Here is a 19,974-nt window from a genome sequence, read left to right on the forward strand (position 1 = left end):
CACAAGGAAGGAAGGAATAATGTAGAAGAAAGACAGGAAAGTTAACCTGGCTAGAGCCTGTTTGCTATCCTGCACGTGGGAAAGGGGAAATGGGCAAAAAAGAGAGAGGGAAAAAAAGAGGACAAGTTGGACCAGACACGTATGCCCAGCACTGAGGCACTGACAGTGATTGACACTGGAGGCTCTCAGTCTATAGCCTAGTGTTCAAGTTCGTCGCCCGTAGAAAACGTAATTTAGAACAATACTTATTAGGGGAAAAAGTCCTGCGCTAGTCGTAAAAGTCTTGGAACTGCCGAAAACTGCTTAGCTCTGTGGAGCTCATCTCAGTCTTCTAAACTCAGTGCAGTGCGACTAGACTCCCTGAAGAGCGAACGCCAGCCGAGGGCCGCTTTTATTTCACGATATTTCAGGATGAAAAATGCACGTGCGCTTGCGTGTTCATTTCAGTGCGATTTTGGTAGAAGTTACCGCAATGTTTAGTGCTGACGGGAGTAGCGTAAGGTTAGCCCCACCCCCCCCCCCCCCCCCCCCCCCCCTACCCCCCGTGCCTTTCCGCCACGCAACCTTATTTTTGCAGTGAAAGTGAAAGTTTGAGCCGCCAGTTATTGGAGCCTCGTCAGATTTTGTGTCTAAATAATGTGGTTCTAAATAGAATAAAGGTGACTGTGCTTGTGATCGCGTAGGCCCTTCAGATGCGCGTCGTGGCCGACGTCGGCTAATTACCGCGTCATGCCCTCGCTGCACCGTACTGCTGCTGGGACGCTGCCACAGTTTTTCGATACTTCTGTTTTGCTGCACCCATCGGACAACAGTCGGATATTATTGCGTGCCCTTGTTTTATTTATCCACACGAACCCTGTCATAATGGCGGCCTCTATGGGCCTGTGCTTCAGAGAAAATGATGGATGCATCCGAAAAGTAATCGTCTCAATTGTCGCGGCGCTGCACACCGAGCTCAAGTTCCCCGGTACCAACCTGCCTTTAGGGTGGGATGCATTGACGGCGTCATTGCCAGGCGATCCGGAGAGTTATTAGGCTGAATGCGCACGGAACAGCCTTTTTGGAGATGATTTCTTAGGGATATTGATGGCCGTGCCACGCCGAATACGTTTGCCCCTGGCCTTTGTTGCAGGCTTGCGTGAGTGAGCGCTGTGGTGCTGCATCGTTCGATTCTTAACGCGCTTCACTGGTCCCAACGATTTCATTTTCTCCTCTCCCGTTTTACGGCACGTGCGAAAGTCGGCGGTTTTCCTTTGGCGGGTGCTGTGTTCACATTTGCGTGCTTGCTTAGCAAAACGGGTTTGCGAATAGGAGTCCCTGTAGGTCCCCACGTATACGTTGGTCCCCGGGTAGTTTGAATTAATCCGTGGGGCTCCACTTCGGTGCGGCCCCTCAATGGAGTTTCAAGCTTCGGCGCTTGAAACTCCATTTTACTTTTCGATAAAGGATTTCGAAACTGCATCAAATGTCCACATCGTATAGCTGGTTATTCTGCAACTGTGATTGTGTAATACAAGGAGCTCATCTAGCGAGGACCCCTACACATTTTCTATTTTGGCAGGATTGTGAATTTTTTTGCGTCATAGGCGCATTGTAAAGTGTACATAAAGGGCAGTTGTAGGGTGATTTTGTTTTCTCCTGCTGAGACTACTCGAGCACGGTTTGGAAAACAAAGGACGCATGGATCAAATTCCAAAGCTGAGCGAGGCTTCATTCACTTCGGCATTCGATAAATTCGAATCCTCGCACACAGGTGCGTCTCACTTCTCGTCCGTTCTGCCGAACTAGGTTGACAGTGGGTGCTCGACGCCGGTGTCTTCTAGCCGCTGTTGTCTGTCCGGCGCTCGTCGGGCACGGGTCGGCGGATAGGGACTAAAATAGTCTGCCTGATTTTGTTCCGTACGTGCCTGGCTAGTGTATAGTCTCTCCGCGTGTCAAGTGACAAACGGGTGCAGCGGCAAAAAGCACGTAGTCGTGCGCCAGTCTCAAATGGCAGTTGGCAGAGATGTGCCTGCGTACGTGTCTTTCTCCCTCGCTCTCTTTCTCATTTTCTTTGGCGGGATCAACTGTCTATTCTCATCTCCTAATTTGACCGTCGAGAAGCTGCTTTGTCAGGGTCGGTAGTCACAGGGAGTGACTACGTCACTCCTGTGACGTAGTGAATGCGACGGAACGTGTTCGCTCATTATCATCACCATCATCTTCCTTCCTTTGTGTCTTTTTTTTTTCTTCTTTGCTCCCGCGTTCGCATCGCCAAGTAAGGAGCAGAGACGTAAAGTGCTTTGCTATTCGAATTGCTGCATCTGTCATTATTGGCGTGCTCATATAACTGGTGTAGCTCCGGGTACATGACTGTGCCGCACGTTTCGAAGTCGAGGGCCACAACGTATTCACTAGGTCCACCTTTAGTGAGTAACAGTCGTCCCGGAGTCCCCAGGTTCGATTCCCACTGAGACCAAAATTTAGACCCCCCCCCCCCCCCCACCCCCCGATTCAACTAGTCTACTTTGTTTTCCTGAAAATTTCCGTTAATTCAAGCATTATGCCACCTGTTTTTTTTTTTTTTTTATTCTGTAAGCCGATGGCCACTTTGTGTGCCATCTCTTGGTCACAGCGACGTCGGATTTTCGACCTGCAGAGTTAACCAGTGCTTCCGCGTCAACGCCTGCAGAGGACTGTGTGGGGGACCAGACTGCCGCTGCTGCTGCCAGCAAGTGCACTGTGGGATGGGCGGCATTTCCTCCGTCAGCGCATGCTGCCCCGGCCTGTGACATTTTTTGACGTTGAATGGCCTTTTCTTTCTTTCTCTTTCTTAACAAATCAAACGCATTCATTTGCGCCTAGCAGCACTAACACAGACGTAGCGTTCGGTTAGGTAGCAGTTCTATGAAATTGCCACTTCAACACGAAGACGGCAGGAACGTTTGTTTTTTATTTTGTAATGGGGCTATACCCAGAGTGTAGAATTCTCAAATCGTGTGGATTTCTTCGATGATGAATGAAACAAATGTTGCAGGCATTTTCCGGTGCGGCAAATTTACGAAGCGCCGACTGTCTCAATTTGGTGCCCCTCATTGTTATTTGCCTACAGAAGCATGTCGTGGTGAACACACGGAAATAAATTGCTTGCGATTGTAAACAGGCGTCACAGTTGTGCAGTTTTCCTTCGTGTCTTGCGGATGCGCATTTGGTAGAACCTGGACCGTATGGGCGTATTTCAGAATGCAGCGTAGTTGAGTGGATTTTGAGGCGTATATCCTTTCTGGGCTCCCATCGCATACATAAAGCGGTTCCAGGAATTGTTGTTTGAAGTTCCCTCATGATTTATTTCGCCAACGATAAGAGGAGTTACGGTCCCATTTCTCTGCGGCCGCAATTTTGGAGCCACTAATCCGCCGTCCCTCTCGAGGTTTGGCAGTAGCGACGCGGTGGAGCACACGGAGAACTGTGATGCAGATGTTGACCCCTGACAGGTTCTAATTTTCTTGCATCTCAAATTTCTTCTCGAGCACATTTATTTTATGCGTCTTCTTTGCCGACTTTCTCGCACGGCTTCTGAGTCGTGCAGAAAAGCCCATCTACAACGCGTGGTGCGTAAATGAAAAGAAAACACTAAAATTGCATATTTTGCGGCCCCTTGAGCATATCTTTTGAAAATTGCTGCCTTACAGTTTGGCACGCGGACCTGAAAAAATCTGTTTTGCTTGCCGAAACCTATGGCGTGATAGTCCAGGATAACTGGTGGACTTCGCTCTTGCCAATTTTTTTGTGGACATGGATACATTCGGCAACACAGTGAGCTTCACAAAGTCGATTTTATGCCCCAATCAGTCATTTGACTAAATCTGAATAGTTCGAGCGCTCGCAATGTTACATGCGACATTTAAAAGTTGTACATGAGACATAAATTGTACAGTTGTACAGTGTTACGTGAGACATAAATTAGTTGTAGGAAGATCCACAAAACCTTTGGAAACGGAGTGTTAGAAACCTCCGTCAGCTGCGACCTAAATACCCCTGGACCAAAGTCAGCAAGTTTTTTTTTTCTATTGCAAAAATGAAGACGTAATGAAAGTGGGAACTTTCCGGGCGCACCGGTCTAGTGAAATGACTTGCATCAAGTGGTCCATGTGCGGGGGGGGCGTACACGCGTTGGATTCACCCCATGCGCCCGCTGGCTTCGTTCTCCTCTTCCTCCCCTTCCGCACGCAAATTTGACATGTCCGTTCTGCATAAATTCCTTCCTTCCTTCCTTCCTTCATTCCTTCATTCATTCATTCATTCATTCATTCATTCATTCATTCATTCATTCATTCATTCGTCCCCACTTCATCACAGCGCGGCGGCCAGATTGGTGATTGTGTTCTCGCCGACGAAATTGTCAGGCGTGTGAGAGAGAGAGAGAGAGAGAGAGAGAGAGAGAGAGAGAGAGAGAGAGAGAGAGAGAGAGAGAGAGAGAGAGAGAGAGAGAGAGAGAGAGAGAGAGAGAGAGAGAGAGAGAGAGAGAGAGAGAGAGAGAGAGTGTTTAAGTGCCATGGATTAAGGAAATCTGGGTACACCTCTTGACATTGCAATAATTGTAACATCCTCCTTCGAAAATTAGTGCCGCCGGAGACTACGAATATTTGTACAGTGTATCTCTGAAAGGCATAATTTAATCGCTTGTGTTTGCAGCTATAAACTACAGATCAAGCGACCAGCACTCCTTGAGAATGGCCGTCTATTCCAATTTTGAGCGGCAATTATGGTGCTGACTTTAATGGACCACTCTGATCAACTATAGCATAATCGGCAGTTTAAGGTTTTTTTTTTCTTTTTTTGCGGACATCATCTTCGAGGTTACGCCACCAACATTTCTTTGTACGTCTTACAGCTATATTCATTCTTGTTTGATTAGGAGTCCATTAGTTCCACTGAGCTGATTAAGTGGCCAGCAGCCCTCAGACGCCTAGGCTACAGGCCCTCGCCTATCGCGACGGAAGGTCGTTTGTTCTGATGCAACCCCTGTGAATTTTTCCCCCTGCACCAGCAGGAGGAGCTGGTGTAGCGTTCGATGAGCGCCGAAGTGCGCAGGCCAGGTTGTTTCTTGACGGATAGTTTCATTAGGCGCTGAACGGCGCGTCGGTTCAGGCAGCGTTGTGTCGGCGATTTCTAACAGACGGCGTCTGGCATTTCATCGGCGGCTTCTTGATGGGCGAGCGGGCCCCGGCCGCCGTGCGGGCGTATTTCTCGTCGCGTGCGTTTAGCCCCCGCGAACGAAATGGCTAGTCGTGACGGACAGCGCTCTTTCGTGGCCGGGTTTGTTGCGTGAATGGCTCCACGTTTGAACGCAGAATCATTGTCGTATTTGTGTATTACGCACATCACTCATCCACGAGCGGCGTGCTGAAATGACGTGTCGGCGTTCTTATTCCTAGTGGTGTGTTGTAGCGACACAAAATACTCCCCCTTGCACTGTTTTTTTTTATCCTCCTTTTCAATGAACGGTTCTACTATACTACTGTTTTATTTAGTGGCACTAGTGTGGCGTACTACATGCATGGCTTCGGGCATTAGCTTATGCTTTCGAATACACTTGAAGGCACCCGCCAAGGAATGCACAAAATAACGGGCCTTAAGTCTTGTTTTTCTATTCCTTTGTCGGTGCTTTTACTCATTTTGTCTATGAGGCCGCTTCTTTGTATCAGCGAAGTCAAGTGAGGCGCGGGGCTTCTGGCGGTCGGTTGTGTTCGCAGTAGCGAGGTTTCTTGAGGGCTGCTAGGCGCAGACAAAATTTACTCACTGGCGGCGGCATCGCAGCCGCCGTGCGGGTGCAGGGCCAACTTGAAAAAGAAAGAGGGCAGTGCGGAGTCTTGTTCAGGTTAGGGCTTGCTCCTTCTGCGTGGCTACATGTGTGTGGGCATAAGCTTTCCGTGTGTTCTTTTACTCTTGCGAAAGTTTCATAGCCTGTGTAACACGCATTGCAAGCCTGATGTGTTTTTGCGGCACAGAAGCGGGACCATGGACGCCCGGACAAAAAGCTAACTGGGTGGGGCACTGTATAGAGACACTGTGAGCAGAAATTGATTACAGTCCAGCCCGCTTATAACGAACACATCGGAAAACGGAGATCAGTTCGTTATATCCGTTTTTTTATATATCTGAACATAAAATATGTGTGAAAATGGTAACGGAAACGGTGATTACTTCTTTATAGCCTGGATTTCGTTAGAACTGAATTCGCTTTAAGTGGGCTATGCTGTATAAACGTACGCACCTTCATTTCTCCGGCCAGTTCTAACGGATGGAGAATCGCGCATTACTCGAAATGAATTTAAGTGTGCCATGACCTCAATACAAACGTTTACTATCACTTTGCTCGCGGGGTTGGAAAACCTGCGATTAGGTGGCTCATTTGCGTGTTGTGTGTGTGTGTGTGTGTGTTCGTGTGTCGGTATTTCTTGCAAATGCTCGCTTTCTTTTGGTGTTCTTGGCGCGAAACGCACTGATTGTGCAGAGGCATGTGAATCCAAGAAAACGAATCTTGATTTTTGGTGGCATGGCGCATGCATGGAGCGTGAGGGATTCACGGCGGTAGTATCTCGTTTCGAGTCTCGGGATATAAATGTTCTGAATGAAGGGAAGAGCCCCCAGACAAAAGGACAAATGGTGCTATCGGGGCGCCAGCAGACCGGATGAAAGTAACGCCTGTTCTGAGTTTATAGGATCCTGTCTTGCGGGGGAGATTCTTCATTCAACGAGCCCCAACAAAGTTGGCGAGCTCCGGTCAACTTTGCTGGAGCTCGTTTCGAATACTCAGTCTTTGATGTATGTGCTCATCAATTCATTTTCATCGCGCTTCTGTCCAGAAGTTGCACTCCATGGCAGTTCCTTTGTTTTATATTGCCATCGCTAGTTCTCCGCTTACATGCCTCTTGAACAAGTGTTTTTAGTCGTTCTGCCTTCGGGTTTGAGTCCTTTTCGCCTAATTGTTCTCCCGAGTAAAAATTTTAATAGAAACGTTTTTTCTTACCCACAGGCTTCGCCTGCCTAACTACATCCGGGTGCGCCAGATTGTTCTCGGTGCCAGTCATCTTAACCGTCCAGCTTAATTGTAACGCTAGCGACTTTGATAGTAGTACAACAGCGAACGCAGTACCCGTGCTAAATTAGTGGGCGTGTCCCTCGAGTGGGCGTGTCGAGGGATTTGAGGCTCCGTTCAGATGAAACCCTGCGGGCCTCGATTCGCAGCCGCTCAGTCGATCTCCCGTGCCGCGCATGACAGCCGTCAAGCGGACGGGATCGGCCGCGCTTGTAGACTCCCGAGCCAGCTGAAATCGCCCATTGTCCCCGAGTGCCGCGTGTCAGATTTTCTGCTCGTCCAGTGCGCCTGTCAGCCGGGCCGACCATTTGTCACTGCGGGTCGCGTTGACGGCCGCAGGAGCTTCGCTGGCCCGCGCCGCCTGCGGCCGACTGGCTCGTCGTCCACCCTCGCGCATTCCGCCCTGCAGCAGCTCGCATTCGCGACAAGTCTTCATTTTCGAGCCGCGCCATTTTTCACCCGATCGACTGCGGCGCCGTTCGGATGCGTGGGAGATGCAAAGCGCCCGCGCATCGCATGACGCCGGCGGCTCGGTCGTTTCACTCACTCGTCCCGTTACCGTCAGGCATGGCTAGCTGCAGCACGTTGTCAGCTATGGCACACGCCGCCTGCCATTTTGGGAAAATAATGAAATTGAAAAAAAAAAAACACGATATTAGTCGGAATACAGTGACTCTGTACCTACCGGAGTGTGCATCTTTTATGACCACAATGGCCCCGCCAACAACTGAGCGCGAACACGACTGAAGGAACAAGGAATGGCGACTGGGAGACTACACTGATTGTTCCGATCACCTGCACCGAGCCACCCTTCGCTCCATCAGCGTACTACCAAAACATACTCGTCTGGAGAACTTGCAAGCTGCAGGTGCTCTTCCCCCATTGGAAAATATAATTAAAGAGCAAGTGAATCAATCCCTTCATAAGCGCACATTAACTCATCAGGGTGTCTCTATCATCGCCTGGGACAATCTCAAGCCACCAAAAAACCCCCCCACATCCCATCGCCTCTCGCTCCGTGTAGCCGCCCTTCTGTCACGGACTCTATACGGCCACCCATCCCGTCCCGTGTAACGCCCGCCCCGTCCGCGCTGCCCGCATCAACGCTCTCCGAAACAGTAAACTCCCCCACGAAATCGACATTTACACCGACGCGAGCATTTCCCCTCCTCTAGTTGGCACCGCATGGGCTTCACCTGACCTCCCTTCCTTCCAAGGCAAACGATCCCTTAATATTCCATGTGCTACCATCCCCGAAGTGGAACTCCATGCTATCATTCAAGCCATGGACTACCTCATGTTTGACTTTCACTCTTAGCTCCGTGCCTTCCCAGATACGCATCCTGACGGACTCTTTCGAAGCCCTACAAATTCTAAAATGTCCCACGTCGACCAATACCATCGCCAACAAAATCATTCATCAGATCTCCATCCTGAAATCTAGCGGCATTCATGTTCGCATCGACTGGTCACCTGAACACGAGGAGTCATCACCGGGGAACCAGGCAGCCCACTCGGCTGCGCGGGAGTGTATAACCTCTAGTCCTCCGCTGCACCCGACTTGGCTCCTCCACCTACTGAGACATTACCACCAGCGATACAGCTTCTACGTTACAAAAAGGGGAAAAAAGACCGCCTCAAGGCCCTGACTCCAACCGGCTTTTTATCCGCCCTGCCATCGCTCCCAAGATCAGCCGAAATTTTTATAAACAAATATTTTGCCAATGCTAGCCTTACCCCTGAGACCTTCCGTAAATGGTACACCCCGTCTCTACCGCCTCGATGTCCCTTCTGCGCCTCCCCCACACCCGCCAATCTCCAGCACCTAATTTGGCACTGCCCAAAGCTCGCGCGCTGCAGAACCTTCAACCTCCTCCAAATACAACCTCTCTTTCCATCGACCCTCGAACACTGGAACCCTCCATGCTGGCTTTAATTGCACATTTTTCTCTAAAAAGCGGTCTAGCGCGAGCAGTTTAAAGTCGTGAGCCTGCCCTCCTCACCCGACGCGGCCTCTCCAGCCTTCTCAAGGAGCCCACCTGTTTTGGGTCGAACTGTACGCGCTTAAGATGTCCCAAGTTACAAACCCCCGCCCTTCTACTCCTCCTTCACCCACTTGACGTAGTCTTCCTGCCACAATAAAGGCTACCTCCTCCTCCTTCAAAACCCTGATAGGCCATTGCAAGTTTAGGAAGGCAGTTGAGCGAGATCTCCAGTGCTGCGGTCACCAACCCAACAGACTGGGCAACTCACGTCGCGTCCGCAAAGCGAGGAATTTGGGGTTAAAAGTTGTGTATCGGCAAACTACCTGAAGCTAAGACCTTTACGCAAATGTGTTCAGTGGTCCAAACGTGCTAACTTGCAGAGATTAGCTTTTAAGTTTTCGAATGTTTGTTTGCCGAAGCATGTGCATATGTTGCCAGTGTACATGCTCAATGTACGCTTGAAAACACGAAAAAGCAGTCCAGCACAACGTTTGGTCGTAGGAATCAAGCTTTGATTGCGAACGGCGCACACGTGCTTATTACTTTGGCACCACATATCTTGCACCTCACTAAGTGCCGCTATTTTATTCGCACTGAGGCACGTAACCTTAACTGTTTTTTTTTTTTCTTCTTTATGCCCGAGCATTTTTCAGTCATGTTCGGTGTTCGGCGCGAAACATAAATAGTTCTTCTTTCAGATTTTGTAGTTGACTGAGATCTCAATCTCCCGCGTTAAAAGCGCCTGTGTTGTCGCTCCTTTTTTGTGTTTCCCGTGGTTTTATCCGTGTTTTATTTATGCACCAACTGGCCTGAGCTTGCAGTCTTCTTGACGTTCGCAAATTTCTGCTTCTGTATTTTTCAGAAGAAACAACAGCAACGTGTTCAACAGATAACTTCAGGTGCGGCAACGGCAGATGTATCCCCCGAAGGTGGGTCTGTGATTACCAAAAGGACTGTGAAGAGGGCGAAGATGAGCATCAGACTTGTGGTAACTATGATGTTTTATCAACACTTTTACACACGCTTAGCTATGGTCGTCGGCAGATTTTCTTAAGTTGGGTAGCTAGCTGCTACGGCAACGGGGTGGCTTCCACGCCGCCATATATGCGTACGCGGGGACGAAATGCAGATGTTTCGTGAGCACCGAGCGCTACCGGAGGGTGCACACGGACCCCACCCCACCCCACCCCCAAATCCTCCTTCCTCTTGAAAATGAAATTTTCTCAGTCTCAGTGGAGCTAAAATTCCAGCCGTTTTTGGCAGGACTGTCCCGGCGCAGTTATTTTCCCACTGTTCTGACGCTGTTCGTCCGCATAAATAAAAACAAATGCCCAGCTCTCTGACTGCGTCGGATGAGGACACGTGAGAAGGCTTTGGGAAGTTTTAGCCTGCTTTAGCTACGAATGACTAACTGAAGCAACTTCAGGCACAAATTGTGCGCAGCATCTGACTGATGCGCAGGACACCATACGGCGAGTCCATCTTCTTTACGGGCACGACAGCACGCGCGCAGCCTGCTTAGCGAGACCGAGTCGCCTTCGACGCTCCGCAGAGCAGGGAACGAGCGCGTATCTACGGCCTCTTCTTTGTGAACGCCACTGTGGGTCCATCTAGCGAGCCGTCAGTCGAACGCGTGCTCTGAGCCAACCGGTAATCTAGATATGACGTGTCTTCGGCAGCGCTCAGCGTACCTCGAGTCGCATGGCCCCGACCCCGACAAACTTCACGCCCCTTTTGCGGTATCTCATTCCACCCATCTCATCCCGCCTAAAGCGCGGGAAAGCAAGCGAAAAGGAAGCACATGGATCAAGCGTATTCATGAGCGGAAATGTTTGACCGTAAGCAACGACGCATCGTTGTCATCATCATCGTCATGATTGACGCCAGGAGCGAGTTTCGGATCACGACCCCGCTCTTCGCAAGAGGCAGTGGCTGGTGAGGTTAAACCCTAGACATGCGGTGGCCCCGGTTTGAATTCTGGATCACGACGAATGTTTTTCTTTTTAAACTGCGAAGGTTTGAAGAAAACTAAGCTCTCCAGCTTTCAACTGTAGCCGTACGTCTGCATTTCTGGATGTTAAATTATCCCATTCGCAGAGGCAATATCGGCGGTGCGATCTCTGCGGCGCCCCGTAGCTCATGACGTCAGTTAGAGACTTCGAGTCTTGCACCGTGTTCCTCTTGCTTCAGGCCGCATAGCAATCAATTCCTCACAAACCGGCTCACAAAATGGCTGCACAGAAGAGCTTGCGTATGCATACATTCACGCAAGCATCCGTTCGCCGAACCACGCATGACTGCGCTGCACTATCGTTCATTCTTCCTCGCTAGGCGTTCGCTCTGTTAGCTCTGTACTATCGGTCGTTCTCCCGCGTTCGTTCGCTCGTGTAGGTGGTTTAAAGCGAAGCTTTTTACCTCTACCTCCAAGGGTTCCGTCGCGACCGTTAGTGTCAACAGAAAACTCCCGCGAACAAAGAAAACAAGTTCCTGGCACCGCCAGGAATCGAACCTGGAACGAATAGACACGGAGCGAGAGCCCGTTGTTATACCGATTAAGCTACGAGCCCACGCGCAGACGAGGGAGACAGACGGTGCAGTCACCGAGCACATATGTCGGTTTACCCTCTGCCTTCTCGCTGAATGCTACGTGATAGCGTCACGCGACCTCTCGCGCCGCTCTGCGCTCCTTCCAAGGCGCGTGCAGCGACCGTGCGCCCCTTGCGCGTGCGCTAGGAGTTCGCAAAAATTAAAGTAAGCTCACATTGACGCTTGGCATCTCACTTCTCCGTCTGTGCCGCCGATGTCGTTGCCTCCGTCGGTGCCGGCAGAGATGGAGGACAAGTGAGATCGTCTAACACCGGGTTTGAGCTTCCTTTCATTTTACAAAAAAAAAAAAAAAAAAAGTTTCCACTCATGCGTTTCATCAGTACAGCTCAACCAACAACCCATTCATGGATCATGCACTGCTTTGATCTTGGCAAAGAATATCTCTTTGAAGTAACCAAGGGTATGGTTAAGTGCATTTCACTTGTATCTGGTTTCACGCTTTGTAGAGCCACGTGTGTAAATTCAAGTGACATCGCAGGGCTAATCATTGGGGGTGTCGTTTACAGCTTCGCTTCCAACCACCTTTGGATTGGCCCGCACTTTTTTTGGTAGTGCTGTCGCAAAAAAAAAAAAAAAAAAAAAAAAGAAAATGACCCCGCCGTGCCGGTACTGCGGGTGTGAAACAAAGTAGGGTGGTCCGCGCAAGTGTAGTTGACGGCTCACTCCGAACCAACGTTACTATAGAACTGGAAGAGCCTATTTTGGTAACGTTGCTCCGAACCGCGTGACTTGCGCTTCGGACCAATATCTGCTACACCTCTGCACAGTACGCCGCGCGCACAAAGCAAGAATAGAGAGTTTTAAAAGTACGTTCGTTACGTTCGTTACGTTCGTTCCGTTGCTACCGGGTTTACCGGGACCCGACTGCGCATGCGCGCGTACGTACCGGGCTCTTTCCGTAGAGTGAGACGGAAAATGTGTTTTAGCACTCCGTAGCGTCGTACCGTTCGTTCCGTGTGACGGCTGATTAGCCGAGTAGTTGCAAAAATCCTCACGCTAAAAATACGTAAATAAACAACGCAGTTTCCCCTAAAGCATTGCAAATCTAAAATAAATCGCGCTCGGCCGGACGCATCGTGAGGCAGGGGCTGCGGTGGCGGCGACGGCACCAGAGCGAGCGCAGGTGACGACATGGTCGCGCGCCGTTCACGTGGAGGAATGGCCTTGGCCTTGCCCGATTGAAGCGCTAGACACATGTACAATTGGTACACGCGATTCGTATGCGACTGATCGTTCGACTGTCACCACGACTAGTCGTACGCGTGAATTTGAGACACATGGCCCGATGCGGGTGTGCGATGCCTCGTCGGCGCCGCTCCGCCCACTGTTTTTGCACCATGGTCAACTACGACGATCGCTGAGCTGAATTTGTAGATTCCGCGGGTTTGTACGCAAGAAATGGATAAAGCAGGCAATCGTGAAGCGTTTTCTGCATCGGAAACAGTCCGCGCACACGCCGGTCGCGCCTGCCAGCTCGGCACACTCAGTGGCTCGAACCGGCGCAGACCACGGTAGCAACCGCTTGTCGCTGTTCTTCCAAATCAATCTGATCACTAAAACGAAGTTCCACCTGCGAGAAAGTAGGTGTTAGTGTGGTGAAAAATTGTGCTAGGGATTGTTCTCGGGGCTTATTTTAAAAGCGGCGATAGATATATCTGCCGCGATGCAAGCATATGCTGACCGGCCATGGATGCCGCGGCGCGCGGTGCGGCGAGTGGCCGAGAGATGGCGATACCTGCCTCGGAAGCATCGAAACAGGCTACGCAGATGTCTCGGTCACCGGTCGCTCACGGCAGTTGTAGCTCAAATAAAGTTTCACATGCGAGAAAGGGGATGATAGTGAGGTGAAACGTTGTGTTACGGAGTGTCATTCGCAGTTGCACAGATAGCGGCGATCGCCAGGACGCTAACCCTAAAGTTCTCAACACCCGAGCAAGCCGGTTGCGGGCTCCGGATACGGTAACACCGGTAACACGGAAGCAGAGCGCCGGGATCATGGAGGAAAAAAAAGCTTAGGAGAGGCCCCCAGCTATCCCCGCGCATTGGCAAAAGTGTGGAGGAAGTCACGTGTTTTCGGCAGCCATTGGAAGTCGCGTTAGCAACGGCGTCCTAGCAACAGCCCGCCCGCCGTTCGCCAGTCATGGAGGAAAGGCAGCGCCTGCCTTGTCGTCCGATTGCGAAGATTGCTGCTTCGCTTTGCTGCGCTGTGGTCTTGCGGAACTCGAAAAGGATGCTGCGAGTTGCGACAGCTGCGCCGATGTGAATATGTCATTTAATTTCTACTTGCAAGTGCACCTTGTACCGCGTCAAGCTATTGCTCCGGTCGCGATCACGACGCGCCTATTGAAGTGCAGATATCGTGAACGCGCCGTCCCGTCGTACGCGCGGACACCCGTCTGGTAGATTTTCTGGAAGTGATACACGGTGTGCAGTACGTAGGCGACTTGCAACCGAACGATTCGCAACTCAATTTTTTGGTTATCGCCGCTGCAATATATAGTTTGCTAGGCCGGCAAAGCGCAGCAGTGCTTTTGCAACTGTTACAAGGTAGATTTCCAGTTGATATAATTCCATCGTCCTATTACCTTAGTAGGTGTCCGTCTGTTGACTGGAAGAGTGCTGGATCTGAAATCCGGATCTTTTTGTGGTCTCGCTCTGGATTTCGCTTTTCAACGCTTCATACTGCGAGGTTAGTGTATGAACGTTTTCAACTGATATCACCTTGAATTTATTGACACTGAGACAAGTTGAAACTTGGCGAAAAAACGTTTATTGACGCCACCCACCCTCTCATTTTTTTTTTACTCAATGAAACGTTTTGCCTCCTCCTCCTGCTCCTCCTCCTTCGCAAAAAATTCTATCGAAGGCACGCGAACAACGGTAAAAACATTCCACAATTTTTTAGCGTGAAATCTGCATGAAGTACTGCTTACCTATATATATAGAACGGCCGTTTAATTGACTAGTCATCTCTGGGATTGCCAGTGAAACTGCAACGCAAACTTGGGCACCAGTCCGGTAGCCGCACGGCGTTCGCCCACTGTTTGCGGCGTTCTCCATCGCTTGGGAACCTATAAACGGCGGCGATTGCAAACAAAGGATGAATGCACACCAATGTACAGCAATACTTGTCAGCGGAATGATGCACTAACCGGTGGAAAGTGACGCCCAATTCCTTGGGTACCGATCGCGACTTGCAGCCTGGCACCGAGCATTGCGGCATTGTTAGAGCGAGCCGCTTCGCAAACCTGCTGCGGCCACACTGAAGACGTGTAACAGTGTAACCGCGCGTTTAGGTTCACAGTCACGCGCTGCAAAACGGCCTTCTACCTGCCTATCAGCTGATTTCCGCCGGCTCGGCGCTGGCAGATGCAGACGACAAGAGAGGCGATACAGGACGGAGGAGGCGGAGAAGGTGCACCGAGAGAGAGGCAAAAAGAGTCCACCAATGGCATGGAGGGCCAATGGTCCGCCATTCGACTTACAGAAATGGCGTTTCCGGCTGCGCTGGGTGTGACGTCAGGGCCTCTCCTAAGCTTTTCTTTCCTCCATGGCCGGGATAGACGCCGGCCGCGTACGGAACAAATGGCGCATGCGCAGTCGGGTCCCGGTAAACCCGGTAGCAACGGAACGAACGTAACGAACGTAACGAACGTACTGCTAAAACTCTCTAATAAGGAGGAGGGGAAACGAGGCTTCCTAGTGCGGCCTGATAATGTCACAAGCGCTCCGCATAGGTTAAGCTAGCGGCATCTGCCGCGGGTAAAGAAACTCGGAGCAAGAATAGGGCCGCGCGTCACCTGTGGGCGTGACATTAGTAGATACCGTGGGGAGACGGAAAATAGCCGAGAAGGCCTAGTGAAAGGCCGTTGGCCCACAGCTGTCTTTCTACTCATTTGTGCCTGCCAATTCGTTCGGGCGTTTTTTTTTTTTTTTTCGTTTTTTTTTTTAAATACGGGAGCAGCTCTGCACCAACGCCCGTTCTGCTGTGTTATACATTCGGATCTATCGCAAAGACGGGGGATCGAGGCGGCCCTTCGCAGGCCGTGGGGTGCAACAGGAAGGGCCCGGTTGGAGGGGTGGGGAAGAGGTCATGCAATGTAGGTCACTGCCAGGCTACTCTCGGCGCGCGCCTGCCGCGCTAGGGACTGCACTCTTGATAGTTACACCACCGCTACTGCGGTGTGCGCTCGTTGGATAAGCGGGCCCAACCCGCGCTTGTCGGACGGCTCGGCAGATCGCCGTTGTTGTACTCGAGGGCGGTGTTTATGGTCGGTGCTGTTGCCGTGCTGTCGCTGCCCTGCTCATTGTAGTCGGGCGCTGCGCACCATTTGTACCGCCCAGGTGAAAATGTTTTTTTTTTAGCTGGATTATTCAACCGGAAATTTCTTCTAGCTAGAAATGTTTTAGCTAGAAGAAATAGGCAGAATTTCTAGCTGTAAATTCACTTTCTAGTTCATTTCTAGGTGAATTAAGATTTACTTCCAGCTAGCATATTTGTCAATACAGCTAGAAAGAAAAATCCCCGCAAGCTAGAAATAATCGTCTCTAGCTAAACTAAGAATTTTTCTAGTTAGAAGCTATCGATGCCAACTAGAATCTAATATAGTCAGAAATGAAGCCGGAAATCATGATTTCTTGCTAGAAAGGCTCTTTCCATTTTCACGGGGGTGGGTAATTCATTTAGTCGTGCGTGGCAAAGCGAGTGACTAAATTGCCAATGCTCCCGCATGTGCCTTCGTCTAGCGCACTCAGGCCATATTTGCTTCTTTCTCTGTGCGCTGTTTTCAAAAATCCCACGATAGCGTTACAGCAAGTGTTCCTGTTTTTATTCCCCACTTATCACTGCTTGCGTCAGCGCCTCCACATGTTTGACTGAACATTCTGACGGGATACGGCCCGTTCGTCACATGGCGTTTCGTCATAGGCCGTTTCGTAATAGGCCGTTTGGTTATATAGGATCATTCGTCATAGGCCGGTTCGTAATAGGCCGTTTCGTCACATAGGATCATTCGTCATAGGCCAGTTTGTCACTTAGGAAAGTTCGTCACAGGTGCACAAAATGAATGTCCACGTGTTGCTGTTTTTTCGACTCGAAAGAGAGAATCGAGGCACAAGTTTAGTTAGTTCATTTTCTTGTGTACTTTGGGCCGTACATCTAGCAAAGCTCAACAAAGAATGCCAGCCAGAGCTGGCAAGTGAGGCGGCGTGGTGGGACAAGATTATACATACGAGTTCAACAACCCAAGAGAGAAAAGTGAGACAGGGACGTAGCCCAACAAAGTTCTTGGAAGACGGGCCAGGCGTCTGGTTCTAAGTGGTCCCGTAATAGGGAAAGTGGTAGCACCGACCTTCCTGTTCTTGGAAATTCCACATGGGCCATTTCGTGTCACTTATTAGCGATTTAATGCAAGTGGTGCGACTAATTATTTGATGGACCTTTCTCCAGTAGCCATCTGCGCATGCGCAGGGCGCCAGACCGCAATTCTTGGCAGTAGCTCTCGGGCAAAATAAACAAAAGGGCGCCCCCTCAGCTAGCTGCTTGGGGAGCTGGTATGCCTCCGCTCACGTTTATGTATCCTCTTTTCGGACAGTTCGAGTGAGTTCTTATGTGTACACAAAAAAGGCTTTCCAAGGAAAGGGGCAAAAATGACCACGCTGTGAGCACTTGGCTACCAGTGAGGGAGCAACGAAAATGAAAAACAGTGAAGAAAAAGGAGTGCTACAGCCACTGTAAATTAGTCACGCGAGCGTGCGCCTGCTACCGTGACATTCATGTGAAAGGCAAGGGGGACGGGTGGGGGCGGTGTGGACTGCAGGACCAGGATAATTCGTGCACGGGTTCCCCGAAAGCCAAACATTTTTTGGGGCGTGCCTTGCTGCCAGCTTAGGATCGCCGTGGCGGCCGCTAAGAGGACCGGTATGGCGAAAAGGTGTGCAAAGTAGTTCTAGTCATGCCTCATCTCCACTTACGTCTAAAAGAAGCAACGAAGTTTGTTTTTCCGTTCCTGTGACGAACTTTCCTAAGTGACAAACTGGCCTATGACGAATGATCCTATGTGACCAAACGGCCTATTACGAACCGGCCTATGACGAAACGCCATGTGACCAACGGGCCTACACCCCATTCTGACGTTAGTATCATGTGCTCGGAAGTAATAACCCTAACGGAAGAGGAGTTGTATGCTCACGCAGTTGCGCCTGATAGCTGATTGATTGATTGTAGGGTTTTAACGCGCCGACGCAGCGCAGGCGATGAGGCGCGCCGTAGTGGAGGGCTCTGGATTAATTTTGACCGCCTGGGGATCTTTAACGTGCGCCGAAATCTCGAACACACGGGCGTTCTTGCTTTTCGCCTCCACCAGAAAAGCGGCCGCCGCGGTCGGGAATCGAACCCGCGACCTTGTGATCAGCAGCGCAACGCTTTAGCCACTGAGCCACCGCGGCGGGTACGCGCCTGATTGCTGCCTCATTGATTATGGCGAGAGCAGTTTCAAGGCTAGCGTTGATCACCAAAAACAAGTTGCAAAGCCATGCACAGGGTGCATACGTACATTGCTTTGAGGTTGTGGTTCAGTACATGCGAAGTTTTCTGGTGTCAGCAAAAGGAACTACATTTTGATGTACTGTGTTGCAAACATAACAAGCAAGAAGTATCAGTAGATTTAAAGGACTGAATCCGTAATAGTTAGCAATTTTAGTCGAGTATACATTTTTTATTTAGTTTGAGTTGTTCGTACGGTCAGGCTATAAGGAGTGTGGGTGTAAGGTACCTGTGGCTTGCCTCACTGAATAGAGGATTTCAAATGTTACTGCAGTGCAAAAGGTTATACCGAAAATATAGTAAAACACATGGAGGAAAATTTTTCTAAAATCATGCATGCTGTGAAAACCCTGCATTGGGTGCTATACCTCTTTTTTTGTGTGTTGTCAGGTAGTTTGCTGTACTACATAATTAGATTTTGTGAGCAGCAGCTGATTCAGACACTGAAATGAACACCCAAACCTTCTCTCAGCCTTGATTTATTTTATGCCCCTGCAGCTTTTAACCTACAACTTGGGCTGTCTGTGTGATGAGTACCCCATTTATGGTGCAACCTTGCTGCCTTGGTAGTTCCTGCTGGGACATGGTAAAAACCACGGCACAGCAGTAACGGAAAAGAAGTTCCTCTTATTACCATATCATATATGCTCGTATTTATTATTTGGACCCAAGATTTGGATTGTTTCATGATTTCTAGGCATTTTTGGCTTTTTGATGCCAAGGGTAAGGCTGGCTATAAAACTCTTAGTTTCTGTGAGTGCGTTTTGGCAGGGGCACAAAAGGTAGAACTCCAGGGTGGGGAGTGGTGGCAGTCACTTGTTAGAGCTCTGCAACGACGCACCTCATTGCTCAAAGGCCAGCACTGGGAGTAAGAGTAGCAGTTTTCAGGCTCTTTAAATGGCCCCATGTAAATGACTATTTCTATTTCTATTTTCCAGCTCCTCCACAGTGTAATTCAAATCAATTTTCTTGTGGGCAGTATGTGTTTAATCAGTCCTACTGCATACCAAGGCACTGGCGGTGTGACCAAGTTGTAGACTGTGTGGATGGAACGGATGAAAGTGGTGACTGTAGTAAGTGGCCAATTCTGCTTCTCTTGCACCTTTCTCGTGGGTTATGCTGACGGCACTGCGAATGCAATCACACTTCCCATTGGCAAGCTATCAGAGTGCCTGCTTGTTCAATGTGGTTGAATTTGGCCGGAAAAAAAAATTCACACTTCTTGTCATTGCCTTCATTTTCAAATAACTGTGTCCCAGTTCCTGTGAGCCCAACAGCAGCAAAAGTGTGCCACATTTGATTGATGACTTCAGTCAGAACCACCCTTGAGGGCCTAACTGCTGTCCCGGTGCACTTACCTGTGTGTGGAACAACAATACAGCATATATGAACTTTAGTATAGTGACCATTTGGTGTAGGCAACTCTTACTAGCCAAGTAAACCTTTATTTTTTTGTTTAACGCTGAGTAGCATAGCTTTCATGTCGTGTCAGGAAGGCCAGTACAGGTCGCCTAAGGTGCAGGGATAATCAGTAAGTACTGGCCCCCAATTCTCGTTTGCAAGGTGGTTTTATCCTTGGCCTCATATAAATTGCTTAATTGACAACTAGCTTAGAAGGGTGACTTAAGATGAGGCATTTATTATGGGATGGTGGGAAACGAGCAGCCACACAATTAGAAATTGACTGAATGTCCTTGTTCTTTCAATTTAATCAGAACTGCTTACTTGAACATTTATTTATTTATTTATTTATTTAC

At 49.8% G+C, this 19,974-nt stretch overlaps 1 protein-coding gene across 1 annotated transcript in view; it reads left to right on the plus strand.

Annotated features, from left to right (window-relative positions):
* Positions 1 to 19,974, plus strand: part of Mgl (low-density lipoprotein receptor-related protein megalin) — a 205,269-nt gene that overhangs the window by 120,992 nt on the left and 64,303 nt on the right. Inside the window, exons 2-3 of the mRNA XM_077688059.1 lie at positions 9,929 to 10,054; positions 19,156 to 19,290. Coding sequence (XP_077544185.1) covers positions 9,929 to 10,054; positions 19,156 to 19,290 — 261 coding nt within the window. The remainder of the gene's footprint in view (positions 1 to 9,928; positions 10,055 to 19,155; positions 19,291 to 19,974) is intronic.

Source organism: Haemaphysalis longicornis, unplaced genomic scaffold (genome assembly GCF_048455015.1).
Source record: "Haemaphysalis longicornis isolate Haplotype H1 unplaced genomic scaffold, Haemaphysalis longicornis Haplotype H1 scaffold_1, whole genome shotgun sequence".
Classification (NCBI taxonomy): Eukaryota; Metazoa; Arthropoda; class Arachnida; order Ixodida; family Ixodidae; genus Haemaphysalis; species Haemaphysalis longicornis.